The sequence below is a fragment of the Rhinoderma darwinii genome, chromosome 3, assembly GCF_050947455.1.
Source record: "Rhinoderma darwinii isolate aRhiDar2 chromosome 3, aRhiDar2.hap1, whole genome shotgun sequence".
In the NCBI taxonomy this organism is placed as follows: Eukaryota; Metazoa; Chordata; class Amphibia; order Anura; family Rhinodermatidae; genus Rhinoderma; species Rhinoderma darwinii.
In genome coordinates, this window is record NC_134689.1 from 387,442,367 (window position 1) to 387,465,961 (window position 23,595).

General features: G+C 41.3%; 1 protein-coding gene across 1 annotated transcript in view; it reads left to right on the top strand.

The window, feature by feature from the left end:
- EBF2 (EBF transcription factor 2) overlaps window positions 1-23,595 on the top strand; it is an 87,005-nt gene that overhangs the window by 11,841 nt on the left and 51,569 nt on the right. Inside the window, exons 3-6 of the mRNA XM_075855425.1 lie at window positions 2,289-2,352; window positions 2,926-2,981; window positions 3,385-3,458; window positions 7,982-8,050. Of these exons, the coding sequence (XP_075711540.1) occupies window positions 2,289-2,352; window positions 2,926-2,981; window positions 3,385-3,458; window positions 7,982-8,050 (263 nt within the window). The remainder of the gene's footprint in view (window positions 1-2,288; window positions 2,353-2,925; window positions 2,982-3,384; window positions 3,459-7,981; window positions 8,051-23,595) is intronic.

The following is a 23,595-nucleotide window of genomic DNA, read 5'->3' on the forward strand; positions in this document are numbered from 1 at the left end:
TAGAAGACTATATGTGATATAGGGAGTAGGCTGGTGTAATGGTATGTAGAAGACTATATGTGATATAGAGAGTAGGCTGGTGTAATAGTATGTAGAAGACTATGTGTGATATAGGGAGTAGGCTGGTGTAATAGTATATAGAAGACTATATGTGATATAGGGAGTAGGCTGGTGTAATAGTATGTAGAAGACTATATGTGATATAGGGAGTAGGCTGGTGTAATAGTATGTAGAAGACTATATGTGATATAGGGAGTAGGCTGGTGTAATAGTATGTAGAAAACTATGTGTGATATAGGGAGTAGGCTGGTGTAATAGTATATAGAAGACTATATGTGATATAGAGAGTAGGCTGGTGTAATAGTATGTAGAAGACTATATGTGATATAGAGAGTAGGCTGGTGTAATAGTATGTAGAAGACTATATGTGATATAGGGAGTAGGCTGGTGTAATGGTATGTAGAAGACTATATGTGATATAGGGAGTAGGCTGGTGTAATAGTATGTAGAAGACTATATGTGATATAGGGAGCAGGCTGGTGTAATAGTATGTAGAAGACTATGTGTGATATAGGGAGTAGGCTGGTTTAATAGTATATAGAAGGTTATATGTGATATAGATAGTAGGATGGTATAATAGTATATAGAAGACTATATGTGATATAGAGAGTAGGATGGTATAATAGTATATAAAAGACTATATGTGATATAGAGAGTAGGATGGTATAATAGTATATAGAAGGTTATATGTGATATACAGAGCAGGATGCTGTAATAGTATATAGAAGTTTATATGTGATATACAGAGCAGGATTCTGTAATAGTATATAGAAGCTAATATGTGATATACAGAGCAGGATGCTGTAATAGTATATAGAAGGTTATATGTGATATAGGGAGTAGGCTGGTGTAATAGTATATAGAAGACTATGTGTGATATAGGGAGTAGGCTGGTGTAATAGTATATAGAAGGTTATATGTGATATACAGAGCAGGATGCTGTAATAGTATATAGAAGTTTATATGTGATATACAGAGCAGGATGCTGTAATAGTATATAGAGGGCTATATGTGATATAGAGAGTAGAACGGTGTAATATTTAATAGAAGGTTATATGTGATATAGAGAGTAGGATGGTGTAATATTTTATAGAAGGCTATATGTGATATAGAGAGTAGGATGGTGTAATAGTATATAGAAGGCTATATGTGATATAGAACGTAGGATGGTGTAATAGTTTATAGAAGACTATATGTCATATAGCAATGAGAATCTATTGAAGGCTATATGGGTAAAGATTGAAGGACAGTCTGTATAAAAGTCTATAGAGTGTCGTATGTGGTGTAGAGTGTGGGGTTGACTGTATAAAAGTCTACAGAGTGCTCTTCGTGGTATAGAGTAAATGACCTACTTTATGAGAGTCTACAGTTATTGTATATGTGGTATAGAGTGGCGGTTTATACAGCAAGTTGCAGAGTCGAGGACTATAGATTACTATGTATAATATCGATTTTAGAGTGAAGACTAATCTTTATAAATGTATAGATTGATATATAGATATGTGAAGCTATAAGAACAGAGAACTGTTGCTGGTATAGAGGGAAGGACTGACTTTAAAACAGTCCATAGAGTTCTATATGTGGTATAGACTGAATGACTTGATAAGAACCTATAGAAAGCTGCAGGTAATATCTGTATTATAGTCTGTACAGTGTCATACGTGACCTGTTTAGTGGTTAGACGTCATATTACAGCTAGTACAGTGATGTATGTGCTATATTTGGAATGCCACCTTTGTATTAACTCTAAGAATGCTTTTACTGTTGTCCATGTGGTTTTCATTGAAGCCTTGACTTCTACATTATATGCACTTACAATAACCCTATATATCCACTACATTGCAGGGTACTCATGAAGCGCCACAGTAGTCTACCTGGATTCCCTATAGTCCAGGCTAATCTTGATGCATTGTGTATATAGCTGGATGATCCTATGTGACAGCTGGTATTTATTATTTACCCCCAATACCTCGGCCTCCGTCCAGTGTGATATGTGATATATAGCATATTGATCCATTATATAGTATCCTCCACTCATTGATAATGGCGGGGTACGAGGCACTCATTTACCATGAAGTATTGATTATTGATTGCTGATCCTTGCAGATTAGACATGACTAATGAGGAAATTCTCTTTGTAATGGATATTACGCCTTCTGTCATTAGGAGATGTATAATAATATACATACTAGATACAATAATTTGCATATAATACTTTTATTTCAAAGGAACTGAGCACTGAGAAAACCAATAATGGCACCCACTACCGGCTGCAACTTCTCTACAGTAACGGTGAGTCCATGTAATACGTAAATCCTATTTTATATATATATATATATATATATATATATATATATATGGTCCTATGATATTTCATGCATCATGTGCTAAACATTGTGATCCATCATGAAGAACGTAGCTTATTAGCATAGTGATCAAGAGAGAAATCATTATTATGGAAAGTTGTGTTATAGACAACGCAGATATAGAACGTGGCGTGCTCCCTATGTGCTATTCCCACGTATCTCATAGGACGGACGTCATGTGATCTCATCGCATATACAATGACACGTTAATAGCGCTCATCAGTGGCACAGCTGATTGTAAAACCCCTATGTGGTACCTATAGTTTTAGATAGGACTGTAGGTTAACCTCCTGAAATGCTTTAGCTCTGAGAAGTGTCACAACGTACCGATACAGTCACAAAAAATTAAACAACAAATTTAGCTCTGCTACATCTGCAATAAGTGTTCTTATATATATAGATTTGGCTATATGTTTACCTCCTATCAATATGGTGTCCTTACTCTATGTTCTTTGAAGGAACATATTTTCTCTCCTCATTAACTATTTTTTCTTTTAAGGTGTCCGAACCGAACAAGATCTTTTTGTCAGGCTTATTGATTCAGTGACAAAGCAGGTAGGTTCCATTGGGCATAGTTACTGGCCCGCTTTACAAATCCTGGATTATCATTGGGTCTTCCCATATGGGCCTTCTAAGTGCTCTTTAGGTATAGGGGTCTGAGGGTTGGCTTTCACCAGTCTGAATAATAACTAAGTGGGCACTCCTGGTATATAACTATTATATATAGCTAATATGATTACATCATCTTCTTGTATATAGTCCCATGGGCACTGATACAATGATCTGGATTTTTATTATAAGCTGGGATAATATAAGGAGGGGAAATCATGAATGGACAGAGATACAGTTACCGAAGTTTGGAGAATAGACTATAGTTCTGTCTAGCATTTCCTATAGCCATGTTCTTCTGCAGACGAGGTAGTAGTGTAAACCTATATTTAATCTCAATTTCCTGCAGCCTATAGCATATGAAGGACAGAATAAGAATCCAGAGATGTGCCGCGTTTTACTCACTCATGAGGTCATGTGCAGGTAAGAATAATTCTGTGACCTGTTTCCATGTCGAAGGTTTCCTTGCCAAAATATGGAGATTAGACCTCCCATTAGTCCAACCCACGAGGAGCTAGATGGTTGGGAGGTCAAATCTCCAAAGATCTTCTCTAAGGGCGGGTTCACACATGGCGGAATTGCACTTAAATTCCGCTGCGGACACTCCGCAGCGTTAATCCGCAGCGGAGCCGTTTCTACATTGACTTTCACTTTAATTTAGCAGTGTTCGTTTACACGATGCGTACAATTCCGCTGCGGAGCATAGGCTGCGGAGCGGAATTTGGTGTCCGCAGCATGCTCTGTCTGTTGCGGAGCAGTGGCGGACTCATGGCGGAATTTCTCCATTGACTTCAATGGAGATTCAAAGTTCCGCAATGAAGTCCGCAGCTGTCATGCACATGTCATGTGTGCTGCGGATGCGTCTTGCTTTTTTTACTTGACATTTCTTCATTCTGGCTGGACCTATGTATTTCTAGGTCTACAGCCAGACTGAGGAAGTCAATGGGGCTCCCGTAATGACGGGAGCGTTGCTAGGAGACGTCTGTAAATAGTCACTGTCCAGGGTGCTGAAAGAGTTACGCGATCGGCAGTAACTGTTTCTGCACCCGGGACAGTGACTACCGATCCCAATATACATGTATCTGTAAAAAAAAATGAAGTTCGTACTTACCGAGAACTCCCTGTTTCTGTCTCCAGTCCGGCCTCCCAGGATGACGTTTCAGTGTAAGTGACGGCTGCAGCCAATCACAGGCCAAGCACAGGCTGCAGCGGTCACATGGACTGCCGCGTCATCCAGGGAGGTCGGGCTGGATGCCGAAGGAGGGACGCGTCATAAAGACAACGGGCGGTAAGTATGAATTTCTTTTACTTTCACTAGGGAAAGTGCTGTCCCTTCTCTCTATCCTGCACTGATAGGGAGAAGGGAAGCACTTTTCCCGCAGTCCGCAGCAGCTAGTCCGCATCAATTTTCTGCACATTTTGTGCAGATCCGCAGCCGTAATCCGCAACCCGGATTAGGTGCGGCATTGATGCGGACAGTTGCGGAGGAATTCCGCCATGTGTGGTCATGCCCTAAAAATCTATTCAAAAATTATATATGGGGTGAAGCTGGAATGATCAAGGTCAGTGTTTCCCAACTAGGATTCCCTATGGTTCCTCAGAACCTGGTTGAGGTTCTCCAGAAGACAGCAACATCAAGAGATGTTTGGTTTACAGTAGGGATTGAGTAGTTGTAAGGGTTCCACAGGAGGATAAAATAAATTCCACGGGAATTACTGGTATAGACGGATAAGTCTGGGGACTACCCAAGCTGTGGGTTGTAACAACTCCTACTGTAGCCCAGCCAACCCCCTTCCCCACATGCAATGTTAGAAAGGAGGCCACCTTGTTTATACCTTGGTTGAACTTGATGGACATATGTCTTTTTTCTATCGTACTATGTAACTACGTAACTATGTTAGGAAGACCTAAATGGGCAAATGGGTTTCGGGGGTTGAGTCTCTAGTAAGAACATTTAGAGAATATTTGTCAAGCTATTAAGCTGGATTCACCAGTGGTCAATTTCTAGGTTGGCCCAATATTACGCCAACCAGTTCTTTTGAAGTTGGTAACATCAGTGATGGATTAGGAATGAAAATGACACGAAGAAGTCACTAGATTCTAATCGATACATGGGTAACATTCTCATCAAATATTAATGCGGCCTAAAAAGTCATCTCAACAGGGTTTAGGTGGCACTCCAAATATATACCTAAATAAAGTATAACCTTCTATGGCCCCCGCCTGGGTGTCCTGCATGGATTTGTAGTTGTCTGTAGGCTATCAGCTAGATCTACTCGTACTCATTTAAGATTCTGCAATGAAAAAGTGGAGGAGAAAAGGGAACAGATGAAAGCATATCCTACTTAGGACGGCCATATGTTCTGGTTTTCCCAGGACGCTACTTGTTTATCTCACTCTAACACTTTAACTTTGAATCTTAATTTTCCTATAATTTAGACTTCTGAGTGAACTAGATGGATACAATACGACGAGTTAGGATTCTGTAACCCTTCCGTTTCCACCATACACTTTATGAATGATCCACCGATCATGTCCAGAAAAGGGTTTTTTAATAGAATTATTAAATAGAGGCAAACTCTATGCACCCCAAACTTGATTCCTGCCCATGGAGAACCACCTCAATAACACATAAAACCAATTTTGTGGGTGTTTGATCCCATATATTCGATTCGATACAATGTAGTTAAATCCCCCGTTTTAGGATGAAGCTTCTTCTCTCCATCACTAGGACCAGAGAGGTCACCTCCCCGTCTGCTTGCACATAGGCATCATTTACCGATTCCCTCTTAGGACAGACACAGCGCTCTATTTATATACCTTGCCGCCATATTGTTCGGTCCTGACTCCTTACTGATTCAGTCCAGGAACAAAAGGCTAATTAGTTACTGCCCCCAATTAGTGCCACGTGTCTCATCACGGATCGGAGAATTGTCACCGTTTTCATCAGGATCTCTAAAAAAATCAAAAGTTACATCAAGGACCTGACACTGGAGACCGAGGGTAGAGAGTGGAGTTATTAACGCTTTCCATGCTGCCAAATGTTGCCATTCACCTTAGTATCTGATCGGATGATGCATTCGTTTTTATATTATCTAGATCATAATATTGCAATGCATATAATAAGAAAAAATGGTACTACCAACTGATAGTGATGCGGAAAGCTTGGTGGGCCCTATGGAGCATTGTTGCCCCGTATCGTTGGCCTGTACGCTACAATGGTGCAGTAACAATATATTAAAGGCATTGTGATATGTAGCAGACTGATGGGTCTATGTCAACCCTACAGCTGCTTAATAAGAGAGACATTGACAACCTGCAATCCTCACAGCTGGCGCTCAGCGCTGGGCCTGGGCGGCTGCTGGTCACCATGTCCTACCCAGACAGATGGTGGGAATTTACACACTTTTGTTATGCAATCAGCGGGAGCAGAATGCAACACAAAGGATGATGGCAATCCAAGTGCGTGTGCGGAGCAATGTGTGGGTGCAAGGAAGTGTGCGTCTGGGCAGAGCGCCTATTCAGCACTGCTATGTCATTACATTCTTCATAGATTATGGCAGGTTTAGGTAATGTGTGCTGGATATTGTTGGACTAACTATATCAGCAATTTATGCTGGGAGTTATAGTCCAGTCACAACTGGAAAGCCATATGTTCCTTATTCTAGTTTATGTCATTTTGTGATGGTTTTGATAGGACAGAAGAGCCAAAGAGACGCACAATAGAGATCCCTCATGTATTATATAAATTCACATTTTATTATATTAAATCTCAATACAACTAGGGTTCAGGAAACTCCTATCACGTACAAATATGTACTACTCTCATATCTATCTATCTATCTATCTATCTATCTATCTATCTATCTATCTATCTATCTATCTATCTATCTATCTATATCTCTCCCTCTATCTATCTATCTATCTATCTATCTATCTATCTATCTATCTATCTATCTATCTATCTATCTATCTATCTATCTATCTATCTATCTATCATCTATCTATCTATCTATCTATCTATCTATCTATCTATCTATCTATCTATCTATCTATCTATCTATCTATCTATCTATCTATCTATCTATCTATCTATCTCTCTCATATCTATCTATCTATCTATCTATCTATCTATCTATCTATCTATCTATCTATCTATCTATCTATCTATCTATCTATCTATCTATCTATCTATCTATCTATCTATCTATCTCTCTCATATCTATCTATCTATCTATCTATCTATCTATCTATCTATCTATCTATCTATCTATCTATCTATCTATCTATCTATCTATCTCTCTCATATCTATCTATCTATCTATCTATCTATCTATCTATCTATCTATCTATCTATCTATCTATCTATCTATCTATCTATCTCTCTCATATCTATCTATCTATCTATCTATCTATCTATCTATCTATCTATCTATCTATCTATCTATCTATCTATCTATCTATCTATCTATCTATCTATCTATCTATCTCTATCTATCTATCTATCTATCTATCTATCTATCTATCTATCTATCTATCTATCTATCTATCTATCTATCTATCTATCTATCTATCTATCTATCTATCTCTCTCATATCTATCTATCTATCTATCTATCTATCTATCTATCTATCTATCTATCTATCTATCTATCTATCTATCTATCTATCTATCTATCTACCTATCTATCTCTCTCTCTCTCTCTCTCTCTCTCTCTCTCTCTCTCTCTATCTATCTATCTATCTATCTATCTATCTATCTATCTATCTATCTATCTATCTATCTATCTATCTATCTATCTATCTATCATCATTGTGACTTGTTCTTTGTGTCTGTGGCCCCCTCTCCTGCTTGGTAGATTTTATGGCCCACTCTTTATCTGGCCTCCTGCCCACTGTATGGTTTTCTTGGTAGTTATCTGACCCATCTTTTTTTCTATGTTTCAGCCGCTGTTGTGAGAAGAAAAGCTGCGGTAACCGAAATGAGACCCCATCTGACCCCGTCATTATTGACAGGTAGGACATCTGGGCTCACATGGCCGGTCTGATCACATACCTGGTTATCAATGCTTACTATCAGAGCTGAGGAACATTATCCTCCTGTCTAACCATGCAGTACTATGGGGACATGTGGACGTGTTGTATTATAATGCTGTCTGCTGGGCTTGTCCTTGCAATCTGCTCTCCAGAGTTCTTCTATCCATGTATTGTTTCTAGTATAACCGTCTGACTGTAAGAATGCTGTGCTGCATTGTGGTTGTTGTAGGGTGTGTTCTCCAAGTAACAAAGTGTCTCCTCTGCCTTGATAAATATTCTGTGCTTTTCTGTTGTCTTGTGAGACCTTTCACTGCCCACAGCTTGCTGTACATTCCTAGGACCATCTGCTTCTCTCATCTGCAAAACCCATTGCCTAAGCGGGATATCCACACTAACACGGAGCAAGCACATAATACACACAAACTACACACACAAGAACGTAACATGCAACACACAACAACATTCTGTACACAATTCACCTACACACGTGCCACAAAGATAGGTGGACTTGTGATGTACAGATGTAGCCAAGTTTATCGTGACTAGCGTGATATCACACAACAAAAGCCATTGAAAAAGACAAGTTAAAGAGTAACTAAATGTTCAACAAACTTCTGACATGTCATAGTGACATCACACAAGAAAGTGGTGACAGCCCACTGCAAACAGTAATGCCACCTAAGCCACTAAATATAAATAAATATGCATTACTGCTAAATCTACTTACAATAGGGAGGTTCTTAGCGCACACTTTGATCAAATTGTGTGAGCCCACCTGCCACGACAAGGCGACCTCTATGAGGTGGGAACCTACGCTGCATATACACCCAGAACTGCGACTAAGCCTACATATACTTAGTCCCAGTTCTGGGTGTATGTGCAGAGTAGGTTCCCACCTCATAGAGGTCGCCTTGTCGTGGCAGGTGGGCTCACACAATTTGATCAAAGTGTGCGCTAAGAACCTCCCTATTGTAAGTAGATTTAGCAGTAATGCATATTTATTTATATTTAGTGGCTTAGGGGGCATTAGTGTTCGCAGTGTGCTGTCACCATTTTCTTGTGTTCCTGCACCTGTATAAAGTGTGCGCTAAGAACCTCCCTATTGTAAGTAGATTTAGCAGTAATGCATATTTATTTATATTTAGTGGCTTAGGGGGCATTAGTGTTCGCAGTGTGCTGTCACCATTTTCTTGTGTTCCTGCACCTGTATAATACACGTTTTGTTTCATTTTGTTGGAACGTGCTGTTCAAACTTTTGTGTTGTTTATGTCATAGTGACATGTCAGAAGTTTGGATTGGTTTGGTGGGGGTCCAAACACAGAGACCCCCACCGATCGCTAAAATGAAGCAGCAGAAGCGTTCGTGTGAGCGCTCAACTGCTTCGTGTCTGTTGGGTTTTTTCCAGAAATCAATGTATCGAAGTACGTGCTCAATAGAAAGTCTATGAGCCTGTACTCCGATACATCGGCTTTCCGGAAAATGCCAAACAGAAACGAAGCGGCTGAGCACTCACACGAGCGTCTCTGCCGCTTCGTTTTAGCGATTGTTGTGGATCTCAGTGCTCGGACCCCCACCAATCAAAACTTCTGACATGTCTCTATGACATGTCAGAAGTTTGTCAAACATTTAGTTACCCTTTAAACTTTCTTGCAACTGTGTATTTAATGTGTTAAGAGTCGAGATAAAGTTGGCTACATCTGTATTGGGCAGTGCCCTTAAGACCAGCATAAAAAATTTATTTCTGGACATCCATGGCTCAGATTACATGTCCTCCTAAGTCGAGCTGCCTGCAGGGGGTCTCATTGCTGGGAAATCCATCATTACTACTTGTTTACCCCAAAAGGCCACTGCAAGGAAAGCAAAGCATTACAGGGTGCACCTTAAAATAAATGGGTGTCTTAGTGGACTTCTAATGTCAAGTGGCAAGAGCTATGGCATTACTCTTCTCCATAGGCTGTGCCCGGTATTGCACATAGTGCCCATGAAGAAGAGTTGTTCATTTTTGACAAGTAATAGAGGGGTTCCCCAAACAGGAGCCCCCTTATGTCCTAACTGGGTCCCTTAACATAGTCTCTGAATACAAACCCAGATAAATGGCACAGAGGGCGCACTCATACATGCACTACACGTATCAAACTAGACTCATTAACATATATTACTATGCCCAGACTTCATCATGCCTCTTCACATGGGATATGTGTGTGCTCGGAGTATAGATAATATACTCCCTTGTTACTCCATGTAACCTTGCCAGTAATTACAGCCTAAGAATCGGATGTGAATTTTGCTTTACTATAGGCTTCCAGTCTCATGCGTGTTATCGCTCAGGGCTATTACTATGCCGACTAAACCCCCTCCCTTGCTGTAAACTGGGCTTATAGATTCCCTAGACTGCTAGTGAGTCTATGCAAGGAAGCTGCCTTGTCTATGGATGGGATTTATGTTGTTCTGCCAAGGGCGTCCCAGTGTGGTTGGTATATGATGCCAGCATTTATAGCGCTCGCTTATCATCTGGCCACTGTTACGACGGTGAATCAAAATTAAACTATAGAAATAATAAATATACAACCCCCAGTATTTCGTGTTTGACTATATTTCTTCCTTGTTCTCGACCGGCAGCTATTATTTCATGTGACAAACTATGCTGTAGCCGTTCAAATTGAAATATTGTAAATGTAATAACCTTTTGTATGACAGCAAGTAGAGATCTTGAAAACTCTGAGGAATTGATACGGAAGGTATATTAGAAAATCATATAACTTTTCATTTCACAATGATTACGCTTTTGCCGACTACCCCTTTAACTCATGAATTCCTGTAGAATATCTCACAATAGTAATGATAGAAGCCGTATTCGAGCCCCAGCCGATCATCATGTTCTACCGTCCACTCGATTGTAAGATTTTATGGTCTTTTATATTTGCTGTTTGTGTGTTTTGTTTTGCATTTATTATATCAATGATTTCATTAAAGTTAATAAACATTGAAAATATACAGATCGGGACGTAGGAATTAGAGGAGCAAAATGCGACAGATGTTTCCAATTCAACACAGTTATTGGAGATGGTACTTCAGTGGATTTAGTAGCCACAAATGGTGGTCCAGAACTTTAATAGGTCATCAATGATGGACAACTACGTAGGAGTTTATGTTCATTGCAAAACAAATGGCATTTGGAGGTCAGCAGAAGAGAAGTAGCAGTGCTCACTCATCCACGGATGGATAAGTATATCCACGAAATAACATTTCTGGAACATATGTTCTTACCACTCTACATTGTGACGTTCCTCTGTTATTCCTCCTAGAAATTTATGAATAAATTGACAACTGGGTCTTACCATTTCCCTTGTCAAAGGGGCGTGTCCCTTCACAGCCCCACTCTGTCAGCACTGATTGGACACTGTCAGTCTGTGTAGGGAAACGCCCCCAACTGGTAACACCCAGCTGTCAATATATTCATACATTTCTAGGAGGAATAACAGAGGTATGGTACAAAGCAGTGTTCTAAGAAAAGAATTGTTATATCATGGGGAATACAAGTATTCACTAAAACAGACACGTCAGTAGAGGTGACAGCTCCTCTTTAAATCAATTGTGCATTGTATACTTGTCAAAAAGTTCTGTGCTGTGAGATTTGTATTATATTGTGTTTCCATGTTCTATGCTTTGTATACTGGTAAAAATGGGTCTTAAAAAACTGTAGGTCTATGATCAAGGGCCCAACAGATGAGGGGCCACACATCTATCATCCACTCTATACAAAGGATGAGATCCAACATTGACCTCCACCTGAAGCTGTGATACAACAGGCATGGTAATGCCACTACTTTAGTTATTTTTATATGGAACCATGTAGACTACAATACGGTTCTGTATTTCACACCGGATTATAGGCCGATATGTTCAGGATCGTGTGCATTAGTCCTTTGTCCTGGAGGTCCATGGTGGACTCTGTATTCCATTGTTTTGTGCTGTACATTGTATATTGGCCAGGATCTGCATTGTACATACTTATCATAGCTCTATGGCCTTCAGATACTATTCTCATAGGGGTTATTATAACAGTCCTGCTGAGAAGATTTATATGGACTGGTTTTGTGAAATTTTTGGATTCCTTGTTGTGCGTCTGTGATAAGGAGGGGTCAGTAATTCCACATTTCAGCACCATATAATTCTCTATCCTTCAGTCTGGTAAAGTATCGTTCTCTTTTTATGACGTTTGCTTCGAGTTGCACAGTTACTTGCACTTTATTTCTTGTGTTTGGTTGAACATTGTTACGATATCTAATTGTGACATTTCACCCGATGAATCTGTTGTTACTTTGTTTCAATTTTCTGAGAAGTAAGACAATCGGGAGGAACATGTTCCAGAGCTATTTACACCACTCCCGTCACATCTGTAACTGATTTCGGAGGTGAAAGCCTTTAGTACAAGACATTAATAGCTCAGAGGGAGACACCAAGAAAGGGGCCATTATGTGTTTTCTTAAGAGAGTCGTCCTAATTTACTATCCTTTACTAATGCATTACACGTGCTGAACCGCCTCAAACACACATTTATCCTGAACAAACTGTAATCCAATGAATGGAATGTGACGTCCCGCAATATACTGGCACAATGCTGGGATTATGTCTAATATAAAGTGATCTGCTCATTGTAGATCATCAGGACAGGATCACACAGTGCTGGTTATATGTAATATCCAGTGATCTCCTGACTGTAGATCATCAGGACAGGATCACACAGCGCTGGTTATATGTAATATCCAGAGATCTCCTGACTGTAGATTATCAGGACAGGATCACACAGTGCTGGTTATATGTAATATCCAGTGATCTCCTGACTGTAGATTATCAGGACAGGATCACACAGCGCTGGTTATATGTAATATCCTGAGATCTCCTGCCTGTAGATTATCAGGACAGGATCACACAGTGCTGGTTATATGTAATATCCAGTGATCTCCTGCCTGTAGATTATCAGGACAGGATCACACAGTGCTGGTTATATGTAATATCCAGTGATCTCCTGCCTGTAGATTATCAGGACAGGATCACACAGTGCTGGTTATATGTAATATCCAGTGATCTCCTGACTGTAGATTATCAGGACAGGATCACACAGTGCTGGTTATATGTAATATCCTGAGATCTCCTGACTGTAGATTATCAGGACAGGATCACACAGTGCTGGTTATATGTAATATCCGGTGATCTCCTGACTGTAGATTATCAGGACAGGATCACACAGTGCTGGTTATATGTAATATCCAGTGATCTCCTGACTGTAGATTATCAGGACAGGATCACATAGTGCTGGTTATGTGTAATATACAGAGATCTCCTGACTGTAGATTATCAGGACAGGATCACACAGCGCTGGTTATATGTAATATCCAGTTATGTAATGACTGTAGATTATCAGGACAGGATCACACAGTGCTGGTTATATGTAATATCCAGAGATCTCCTGACTGTAGATTATCAGGACAGGATCACACAGTGCTGGTTATATGTAATATCCAGTGATCTCCTGACTGTAGATTATCAGGACAGGATCACACAGCGCTGGTTATATGTAATATCCTGAGATCTCCTGCCTGTAGATTATCAGGACAGGATCACACAGTGCTGGTTATATGTAATATCCAGTGATCTCCTGCCTGTAGATTATCAGGACAGGATCACACAGTGCTGGTTATATGTAATATCCAGTGATCTCCTGCCTGTAGATTATCAGGACAGGATCACACAGTGCTGGTTATATGTAATATCCAGTGATCTCCTGACTGTAGATTATCAGGACAGGATCACACAGTGCTGGTTATATGTAATAGCCTGAGATCTCCTGACTGTAGATTATCAGGACAGGATCACACAGTGCTGGTTATATGTAATATCCGGTGATCTCCTGACTGTAGATTATCAGGACAGGATCACACAGTGCTGGTTATATGTAATATCCAGTGATCTCCTGACTGTAGATTATCAGGACAGGATCACATAGTGCTGGTTATGTGTAATATACAGAGATCTCCTGACTGTAGATTATCAGGACAGGATCACACAGCGCTGGTTATATGTAATATCCAGTTATGTAATGACTGTAGATTATCAGGACAGGATCACACAGTGCTGGTTATATGTAATATCCAGTGATCTCCTGACTGTAGATTATCAGGACAGGATCACACAGTGCTGGTTATATGTATTATCCAGTGATCTCCTGACTATAGATTATCAGGACAGGATAACACAGTGCTGGTTATATGTAATATCCAGTGATCTCCTGCCTGTAGATTATCAGGACAGGATCACATAGTGCTGGTTATGTGTAATATACAGAGATCTCCTGACTGTAGATTATCAGGACAGGATCACACAGTGCTGGTTATATGTAATATCCAGTGATCTCCTGACTGTAGATTATCAGGACAGGATCACAGAGCGCTGGTTATATGTAATATCCAGTTATGTCATGACTGTAGATTATCAGGACAGGATCACACAGTGCTGGTTATATGTAATATCCAGTGATCTCCTGACTATAGATTATCAGGACAGGATCACACAGTGCTGGTTATATGTAATATCCGGTGATCTCCTGCCTGTAGATTATCAGGACAGGATCACACAGTTCTGGTTATGGCTGGGTTCACACGTGGCGGAATTTCACTTAAATTCCGCTGCGGACACTCCGCAGCGTTAATCCGCAGCGGAGCCGTTTGTCCATTGACTTCCACTTTAATTTAGCAGTGTTCGTTTAGACGATGCGTAAAATTCCGCTGCGGAGCATAGGCTGCGGAGCGGAATTTGGTGTCCGCAGCATGCTCTGTCTGTTGCGGAGCAGTGGCGGACTCATGGCGGAATTTCTCCATTGACTTCAATGGAGATTCTAATTTCCGCAATGAAGTCCGCAGCTGTCATGCACATGTTATGTGTGCTGCGGATGCGTCTTGCTTTTTTAACTTGACATTTCTTCATTCCGGCTGGACCTATGTATTTCTAGGTCTACAGCCAGACTGAGGAAGTCAATGGGGCTCCCGTAATGACGGGAGCGTTGCTAGGAGACGTCTGTAAATAGTCACTGTCCAGGGTGCTGAAAGAGTTAAGCGATCGGCAGTAACTGTTTCTGCACCCGGGACAGTGACTACCGATCCCAATATACAGCAACCTGTAAAAAAATATAAGCTCATACTTACCGAGAACTCCCTGCTTCTGTCTCCAGTCCGGCCTCCCAGGATGACGTTTCAGTCTAAGTGACGGCTGCAGCCAATCACAGGCCAAGCACAGGCTGCAGCGGTCACATGGACTGGCGCGTCATCCAGGGAGGTCGGGCTGGATGCCGAAAGAGGGACGCGTCACCAAGACAACGGCCGGTAAGTATGAAATTTGTTTACTTTCACTAGGGAAAGTGCTGTCCCTTCTCTCTATCCTGCACTGATAGGGAGAAGGGAAGCACTTTTCCCGCAGTCCGCAGCAGCTAGTCCGCATCAATTTTCTGCACATTTTGGGCAGATCCGCAGCCGTAATCCGCAACCCGGATTAGGTGCGGCATTGATGCGGACAGTTGCGGAGGAAATCCGCCACGTGTGGCCATGCCCTATATGTAATATCCAGTGATCTCCTGACTGTAGATTATCAGGACAGGATCACATAGTGCTGGTTATATGTAATATACAGAGATCTCCTGACTGTAGATTATCAGGACAGGATCACACAGTGCTGGTTATATGTAATATCCAGTGATCTCCTGACTGTAGATTATCAGGACAGGATCACACAGTGCTGGTTATATGTAATATCCAGTTATGTAATGACTGTAGATTATCAGGACAGGATCACACAGTGCTGGTTATATGTAATATCCAGTGATCTCCTGACTGTAGATTATCAGGACAGGATCACACAGTGCTGGTTATATGTAATATCCAGTGATCTCCTGACTGTAGATTATCAGGACAGGATCACACAGTGCTGGTTATATGTAATATCCAGTGATCTCCTGACTGTAGATTATCAGGACAGGATCCCACAGTGCTGGTTATATGTATTATCCAGTGATCTCCTGACTATAGATTATCAGGACAGGATAACACAGTGCTGGTTATATGTAATATCCAGTGATCTCCTGCCTGTAGATTATCAGGACAGGATCACATAGTGCTGGTTATGTGTAATATACAGAGATCTCCTGACTGTAGATTATCAGGACAGGATCACACAGTGCTGGTTATATGTAATATCCAGTGATCTCCTGACTGTAGATTATCAGGACAGGATCACATAGTGCTGGTTATATGTAATATACAGAGATCTCCTGACTGTAGATTATCAGGACAGGATCACACAGTGCTGGTTATATGTAATATCCAGTGATCTCCTGACTGTAGATTATCAGGACAGGATCACAGAGCGCTGGTTATATGTAATATCCAGTTATGTCATGACTGTAGATTATCAGGACAGGATCACACAGTGCTGGTTATATGTAATATCCAGTGATCTCCTGACTATAGATTATCAGGACAGGATCACACAGTGCTGGTTATATGTAATATCCGGTGATCTCCTGCCTGTAGATTATCAGGACAGGATCACACAGTGCTGGTTATATGTAATATCCAGTGATCTCCTGACTGTAGATTATCAGGACAGGATCACATAGTGCTGGTTATATGTAATATACAGAGATCTCCTGACTGTAGATTATCAGGACAGGATCACACAGTGCTGGTTATATGTAATATCCAGTGATCTCCTGACTGTAGATTATCAGGACAGGATCACACAGTGCTGGTTATATGTAATATCCAGTTATGTAATGACTGTAGATTATCAGGACAGGATCACACAGTGCTGGTTATATGTAATATCCAGTGATCTCCTGATTGTAGATTATCAGGACAGGATCACACAGTGCTGGTTATATGTAATATCCAGTGATCTCCTGACTGTAGATTATCAAGACAGGATCACACAGTGCTGGTTATATGTAATATCCAGTGATCTCCTGATTGTAGATTATCAGGACAGGATCACACAGTGCTGGTTATATGTAATATCCAGTGATGTCCTGACTGTAGATTATCAGGACAGGATCACACAGTGCTGGTTATATGTAATATCCAGTGATCTCCTGACTGTAGATTATCAGGACAGGATCACATAGTGCTGGTTATGTGTAATATACAGTGATCTCCTGACTGTAGATTATCAGGACAGGATCACAGAGCGCTGGTTATATGTAATATCCAGTTATGTAATGACTGTAGATTATCAGGACAGGATCAGACAGTGCTGGTTATATGTAATATCCAGTGATCTCCTGACTGTAGATTATCAGGACAGGATCACACAGTGCTGGTTATATGTAATATCCGGTGATCTCCTGCCTGTAGATTATCAGGACAGGATCACACAGTGCTGGTTATATGTAATATCCAGTGATCTCCTGACTGTAGATTATCAGGACAGGATCACATAGTGCTGGTTATGTGTAATATACAGAGATCTCCTGACTGTAGATTATCAGGACAGGATCACACAGCGCTGGTTATATGTAATATCCAGTTATGTAATGACTGTAGATTATCAGGACAGGATCACACAGTGCTGGTTGTATGTAATATCCAGTGATCTCCTGACTGTAGATTATCAGGACAGGATCCCACAGTGCTGGTTATACGTATTATCCAGTGATCTCCTGACTGTAGATTATCAGGACAGGATCACACAGTGCTGGTTATATGTAATATCCAGTGATCTCCTGCCTGTAGATTATCAGGACAGGATCACATAGTGCTGGTTATGTGTAATATACAGAGATCTCCTGACTGTAGATTATCAGGACAGGATCACACAGCGCTGGTTATATGTAATATCCAGTGATCTCCTGACTGTAGATTATCAAGACAGGATCACAGAGCGCTGGTTATATGTAATATCCAGTTATGTCATGACTGTAGATTATCAGGACAGGATCACACAGTGCTGGTTATATGTAATATCCAGTGATCCCCTGACTATAGATTATCAGGACAGGATCACACAGTGCTGGTTATATGTAATATCCGGTGATCTCCTGCCTGTAGATTATCAGGACAGGATCACACAGTGCTGGTTATATGTAATATCCAGTGATCTCCTGACTGTAGATTATCAGGACAGGATCACATAGTGCTGGTTATATGTAATATACAGAGATCTCCTGACTGTAGATTATCAGGACAGGATCACACAGTGCTGGTTATATGTAATATCCAGTGATCTCTTGACTGTAGATTATCAGGACAGGATCACACAGTGCTGGTTATGTGTAATATACAGAGATCTCCTGACTGTAGATTATCAGGACAGGATCACACAGCGCTGGTTATATGTAATATCCAGTTATGTAATGACTGTAGATTATCAGGACAGGATCACACAGTGCTGGTTATATGTAATATCCAGTGATCTCCTGACTGTAGATTATCAGGACAGGATCCCACAGTGCTGGTTATATGTATTATCCAGTGATCTCCTGACTGTAGATTATCAGGACAGGATCACACAGTGCTGGTTATATGTAATATCCAGTGATCTCCTGCCTGTAGATTATCAGGACAGGATCACACAGTGCTGGTTATATGTAATATCCAGTGATCTCCTGACTGTAGATTATCAGGACAGGATCACATAGTGCTGGTTATATGTAATATACAGAGATCTCCTGACTGTAGATTATCAGGACAGGATCCCACAGTGCTGGTTATATGTATTATCCAGTGATCTCCTGACTGTAGATTATCAGGACAGGATCACACAGTGCTGGTTATATGTAATATCCAGTGATCTCCTGCCTGTAGATTATCAGGACAGGATCACACAGTGCTGGTTATATGTAATATCCAGTGATCTCCTGACTGTAGATTATCAGGACAGGATCACATAGTGCTGGTTATATGTAATATACAGAGATCTCCTGACTGTAGATTATCAGGACAGGATCACACAGTGCTGGTTATATGTAATATCCAGTGATCTCTTGACTGTAGATTATCAGGACAGGATCACACAGTGCTGGTTATATGTAATATCCAGTTATGTAATGACTGTAGATTATCAGGACAGGATCACACAGTGCTGGTTATATGTAATATCCAGTGATCTCCTGACTGTAGATTATCAGGACAGGATCACACAGTGCTGGTTATATGTATTATCCAGTGATCTCCTGACTGTAGATTATCAGGACAGGATCACACAGTGCTGGTTATATGTAATATCCAGTGATCTCCTGACTGTAGATTATCAGGACAGGATCACACAGTGCTGGTTATATGTAATATCCAGTGATCTCCTGACTGTAGATTATCAGGACAGGATCACACAGTGCTGGTTATATGTAATATCCAGTGATCTCCTGACTGTAGATTATCAGGACAGGATCACACAGTGCTGGTTATATGTAATATCCAGTGATCTCCTGACTGTAGATTATCAGGACAGGATCACACAGGGTATATAGATGACTAGATCTGTATATATAAGTAGAATAACGTGTGTACTTTGTACCCGGCTTGTTTTATAACATCAGCTGCGCAGTAATAACTGAAGATATCAATCACGGGTGCGGTACAGATACATCTGTTAATTGCGCACTCCAAGTTTATTGCGCTGGATTAGTAGTGTGAATTATTTCACTGTTAACCTTTACACGGCCAATAACAAATTAACTGCCATTATCTGTGATGAAAATCGGCTGTAAATCTTTCCTTTCCTTCTAAGCTGCTCCATAGAAAAAGACGCCAGCGCTGAGTTCACAGACAAACCGGCAGATGCGACATAGTTCCAGGGGGGAGATGTAGCAAAGATTGAATTCCATGGAAATTAATGGGAACAGTAAGCGCGGGGTCCCTATAACAAAGATTTAAATTGCCCCCCTCCATTTCGCTGATGGTATTTGCTACCCAGGACAGAAGGGCATGGTGATTGTTTTCCCCCTCAACACCCATTCCATATCCTGGGCCGATTCTCGACCCCTTCTTTCCTAACAAGGTGGTTCCTCTGTAAAGGGGAGTTCTGCACAAGTTCTCACAACCTGAAACCAATCGCTGTCTGCCTTGGATGTCAATTACCCTTTATATATTATAATACTATGGGTGCATTTTTCCTTTTTTTTCCAAAAACAGCGCCACATTTGTCAACAGGTTGTGAGTGGTATTGCAGCTCAGCCCTATTCAGTTTAGTGGAGCTGAGCTGCAATACCACACATGACCTATGGATAAGTGTGGCGCTGTTTCAGGAATAAAAAAGTAATTTTTTTCTAATTCTGGACAATCCCTTATCATGATAACTGAGGCCCTTTAAATGGGGTTGCCATTTTATTACATGAGAAATGGTTACATGAAGCCACAAAACCAGGATATCTATGCTTTTGGATTCCTGTAGCTATTTTCGTGTTGTACCTATTTATACATAGGCTATGCCAGTGATGACGACTTTGGTATCATTGGGTATATGTATCGGAAATAGGAGAATAAACTGGAAATGAGCAGTGGGGCACTGGAATTAATATGAGTGAATACATTATGTGTATGGTGCTGTGGAATATGCATATTAATAGGACATGATAGGTGCCGGACTACAGATATTCTGGATTATTAGATGGTCATAGGAAAGTCAACATATTCTGGATCAGATTTTCTAGATGATCAATTGATGAAAATAATCACTTCAGGTCAATAACAGGGCAGGTTTATCTATCACTTAGGGGGGAATCACACGAGCGTGTATTCGGTCCGTGCGGGCCGCGTGGTTTTCACGCGGCACGCATGGACCAATACAAGTCTATGGGGCAGTACAGACAGTCCGTGCTTTTTGCGCAGCGTTTGTCTGCTGCGCAAAAAGCGCGACAGGTTCAATAACTCTGCGTATTTCGCGCATCACGCACCCATTGAAGTCAATGGGTGCGTGAAAATCACGCGCACCACACGGAAGCACTTCCGTGGGACGAGCGTGATTCGCGCAACAGCAGTGAAAAGGATGAATGAAAACCGAAAAGCACCACGTGCTTTTCTGTTTCCGAACATCCAAACGGAGTGTCTTTGCGATGAGCGAAGCCGGACAAGCGTACCGAACTTCACCGGGTTCGGCCAAACTCGTTTTGGCCGATCCCGGCAAAAAAATTATCGGTACGCGACGTCAGGAGATAGTCACTGTCCATGGTGCTGAAAGAGTTAAACTGTTTCAGCACCATGGACAGTGACTTGCGATCCCAAAATACATTAACCTGTAAAAAAAACCGAAGTTCTAACTTACCGATTACTCCTGTCTCCTTCCTGCAGTCCGACCTCCCGGGATGACACTTCAGTTCAAGTGACAGCTCCAGCCAATCACAGGCCAAGCACAGGCTGCAGCCAATCACAGGCTGCAGCGGTCACTTGGACTGCTGCGTCATCCAGGGAGGTGGGGCCCGATGTCAAGAGAGGCGCGTCACCAAGGACGCGTCACCAAGGACGCGTCACCAAGGCAACGGCCGGGAAGTTCTCGGTAAGTAGGAACTTTATCTTTTTTTTTTACAGGTTTTTCGCTGTTGTGTTCGGCATTCACTGTCGAGGGTGCTGAAAGATTTAGCTCTTTCAGCACCTTGGACAGTGACGGGCGTTGACAAGCCTCATCTCTATGATGCCGGCTGCGCGAAAATCACGCAGCCGCGCATCAGACACGCATGACACACGCAGCTGTCAGATGGTTTTTGCACTCGCAAAACGCTACGTTGTTTGCACGCGCAAAAACGCAACGTTCGTGTGAATCTGCCCTAATGAAGTTGATCAAATTGCGCACAAACTTAAAGCATATAAACCCTACATGGTATGTAGAAACCTAAAGTGTTGTCTGAGACTAGGAAAGAGGGTCTGCCCTTTTTCTTTCCAGAAACAGTGCCACTTCTGTCTGTGTGTGGTATTGCACCTCAGTGCTATTCACTTGAATAGAGTTCAGATGCAATACCAGACATAGTCTATGCACAGACGTGCTGCTGTTTCTGGAAAAAAGCAGATCTCTTTTCCTAACCTTGGAAACCCCTTTGAATGTTGTCTGAGACCAGGAAGAGAGGGTCAGCTTTTATTTATTTTTTTCAGAAACAGCGCCACTCTTGTTCATAGTCTGTGTCTGGTATTGTACCTGAACGCTATTCAAATGAATGGGGCCAGGCTGCAATACCAGACTCAGACAGAAGTGGCACTGTTTCTGTAAAAAAAAAAAAAGTAGAGCCGTTTTTCTAATCTTATGCATTGTCCACAGCCAGGCATGTGTATCATAGGATCACTCCTGCAGATAAAGGGAGCTTTATTTTTGTATAGGGTCAAATATTATTAATAATGTCTATTATACATCACTAGCATGTTCTATAGCGAAAAGCATTGATACTAAATTCCAGGAATAAAACTGTCCCAATAGGTTAATATCTCTGCTTCTTCTTTTAATACCTCTGTTTGCTAATGAAGCCTCAGCATATGTTATTAGTCAGAAAAGCACGACTTGAGATTAATTGCGGGTTCATCGAGCGAGTCTGTAACTTTATTGGGAAGGTGGGAGATTGTACCGCAGTGAAGGCTCCTGGGTAATAATAGATCAGGTTCATATTTGATGAGAGTCCATGTACTAATGAGACACAGAGGATCTCCATTATTACACATTGTTATATGGCTGTTGCAATAAAACAGCACCTCATGGTGGAGAGAACACCTCATTACACAAGCCAGGGAGCACAAAGAGTCATCCTATAGAGCAATAAGAAAGGGGTCTGTAATCTATGGCTCTCTAGCCGGTGTTAAACTACAACTCCCAGCATGTATTGGACCAATAAGGGATGTCCAGGGAAGCCAGCCCTATCACTCGGCCAGGCACTAGCATCTGAGACGTTTTTGGGATTCATTAGCCTATAATGTCCATAAACCTTGTACCCTATTTCATATATTTGGTAGGCATCTGAGGAATACTGTCAAACTTCTCAAGCACAGTGACCCATAGAGGTTCAACCCATGGATTTAGTTGGTCCGTGGGGGAGAGAGAAGAGAATACTAATTGGGGCCTGAGCATTTACACTATTGTGAACTAAAGGGCACCATATTGGGAACCATAATGATGGGGCACATCATTGCCTATTTAATAGGAAAACTTCCTAACATGATAGCTGCCATGCAGTGACTAAGGGATAGCGGTTGGATGGGAGCCCATGGGTGAGTTTGGCTGGGTCCATGGCAGCTGTATCACCTATGTGGCCCAGTGTACACTGACACATTTAAAAGGGTTATGTGAGATTAGAAAAACATGACTGCTCTCTTCCAGAAACATGTGACCTGACTACACCCACCCCCATTGACTTAAAGACTATATGAACCTTTGGTATTTTTTGGAATAGTCCAGTGCATCTATAGTAAAAAAATTAAGCAAATTTGCAAACAGTCTTGATTGCAAATCTCCTACCATTTTGTGTCTACAGCCCCTATGCAGACCTATGTGTCTCCATGGTTACA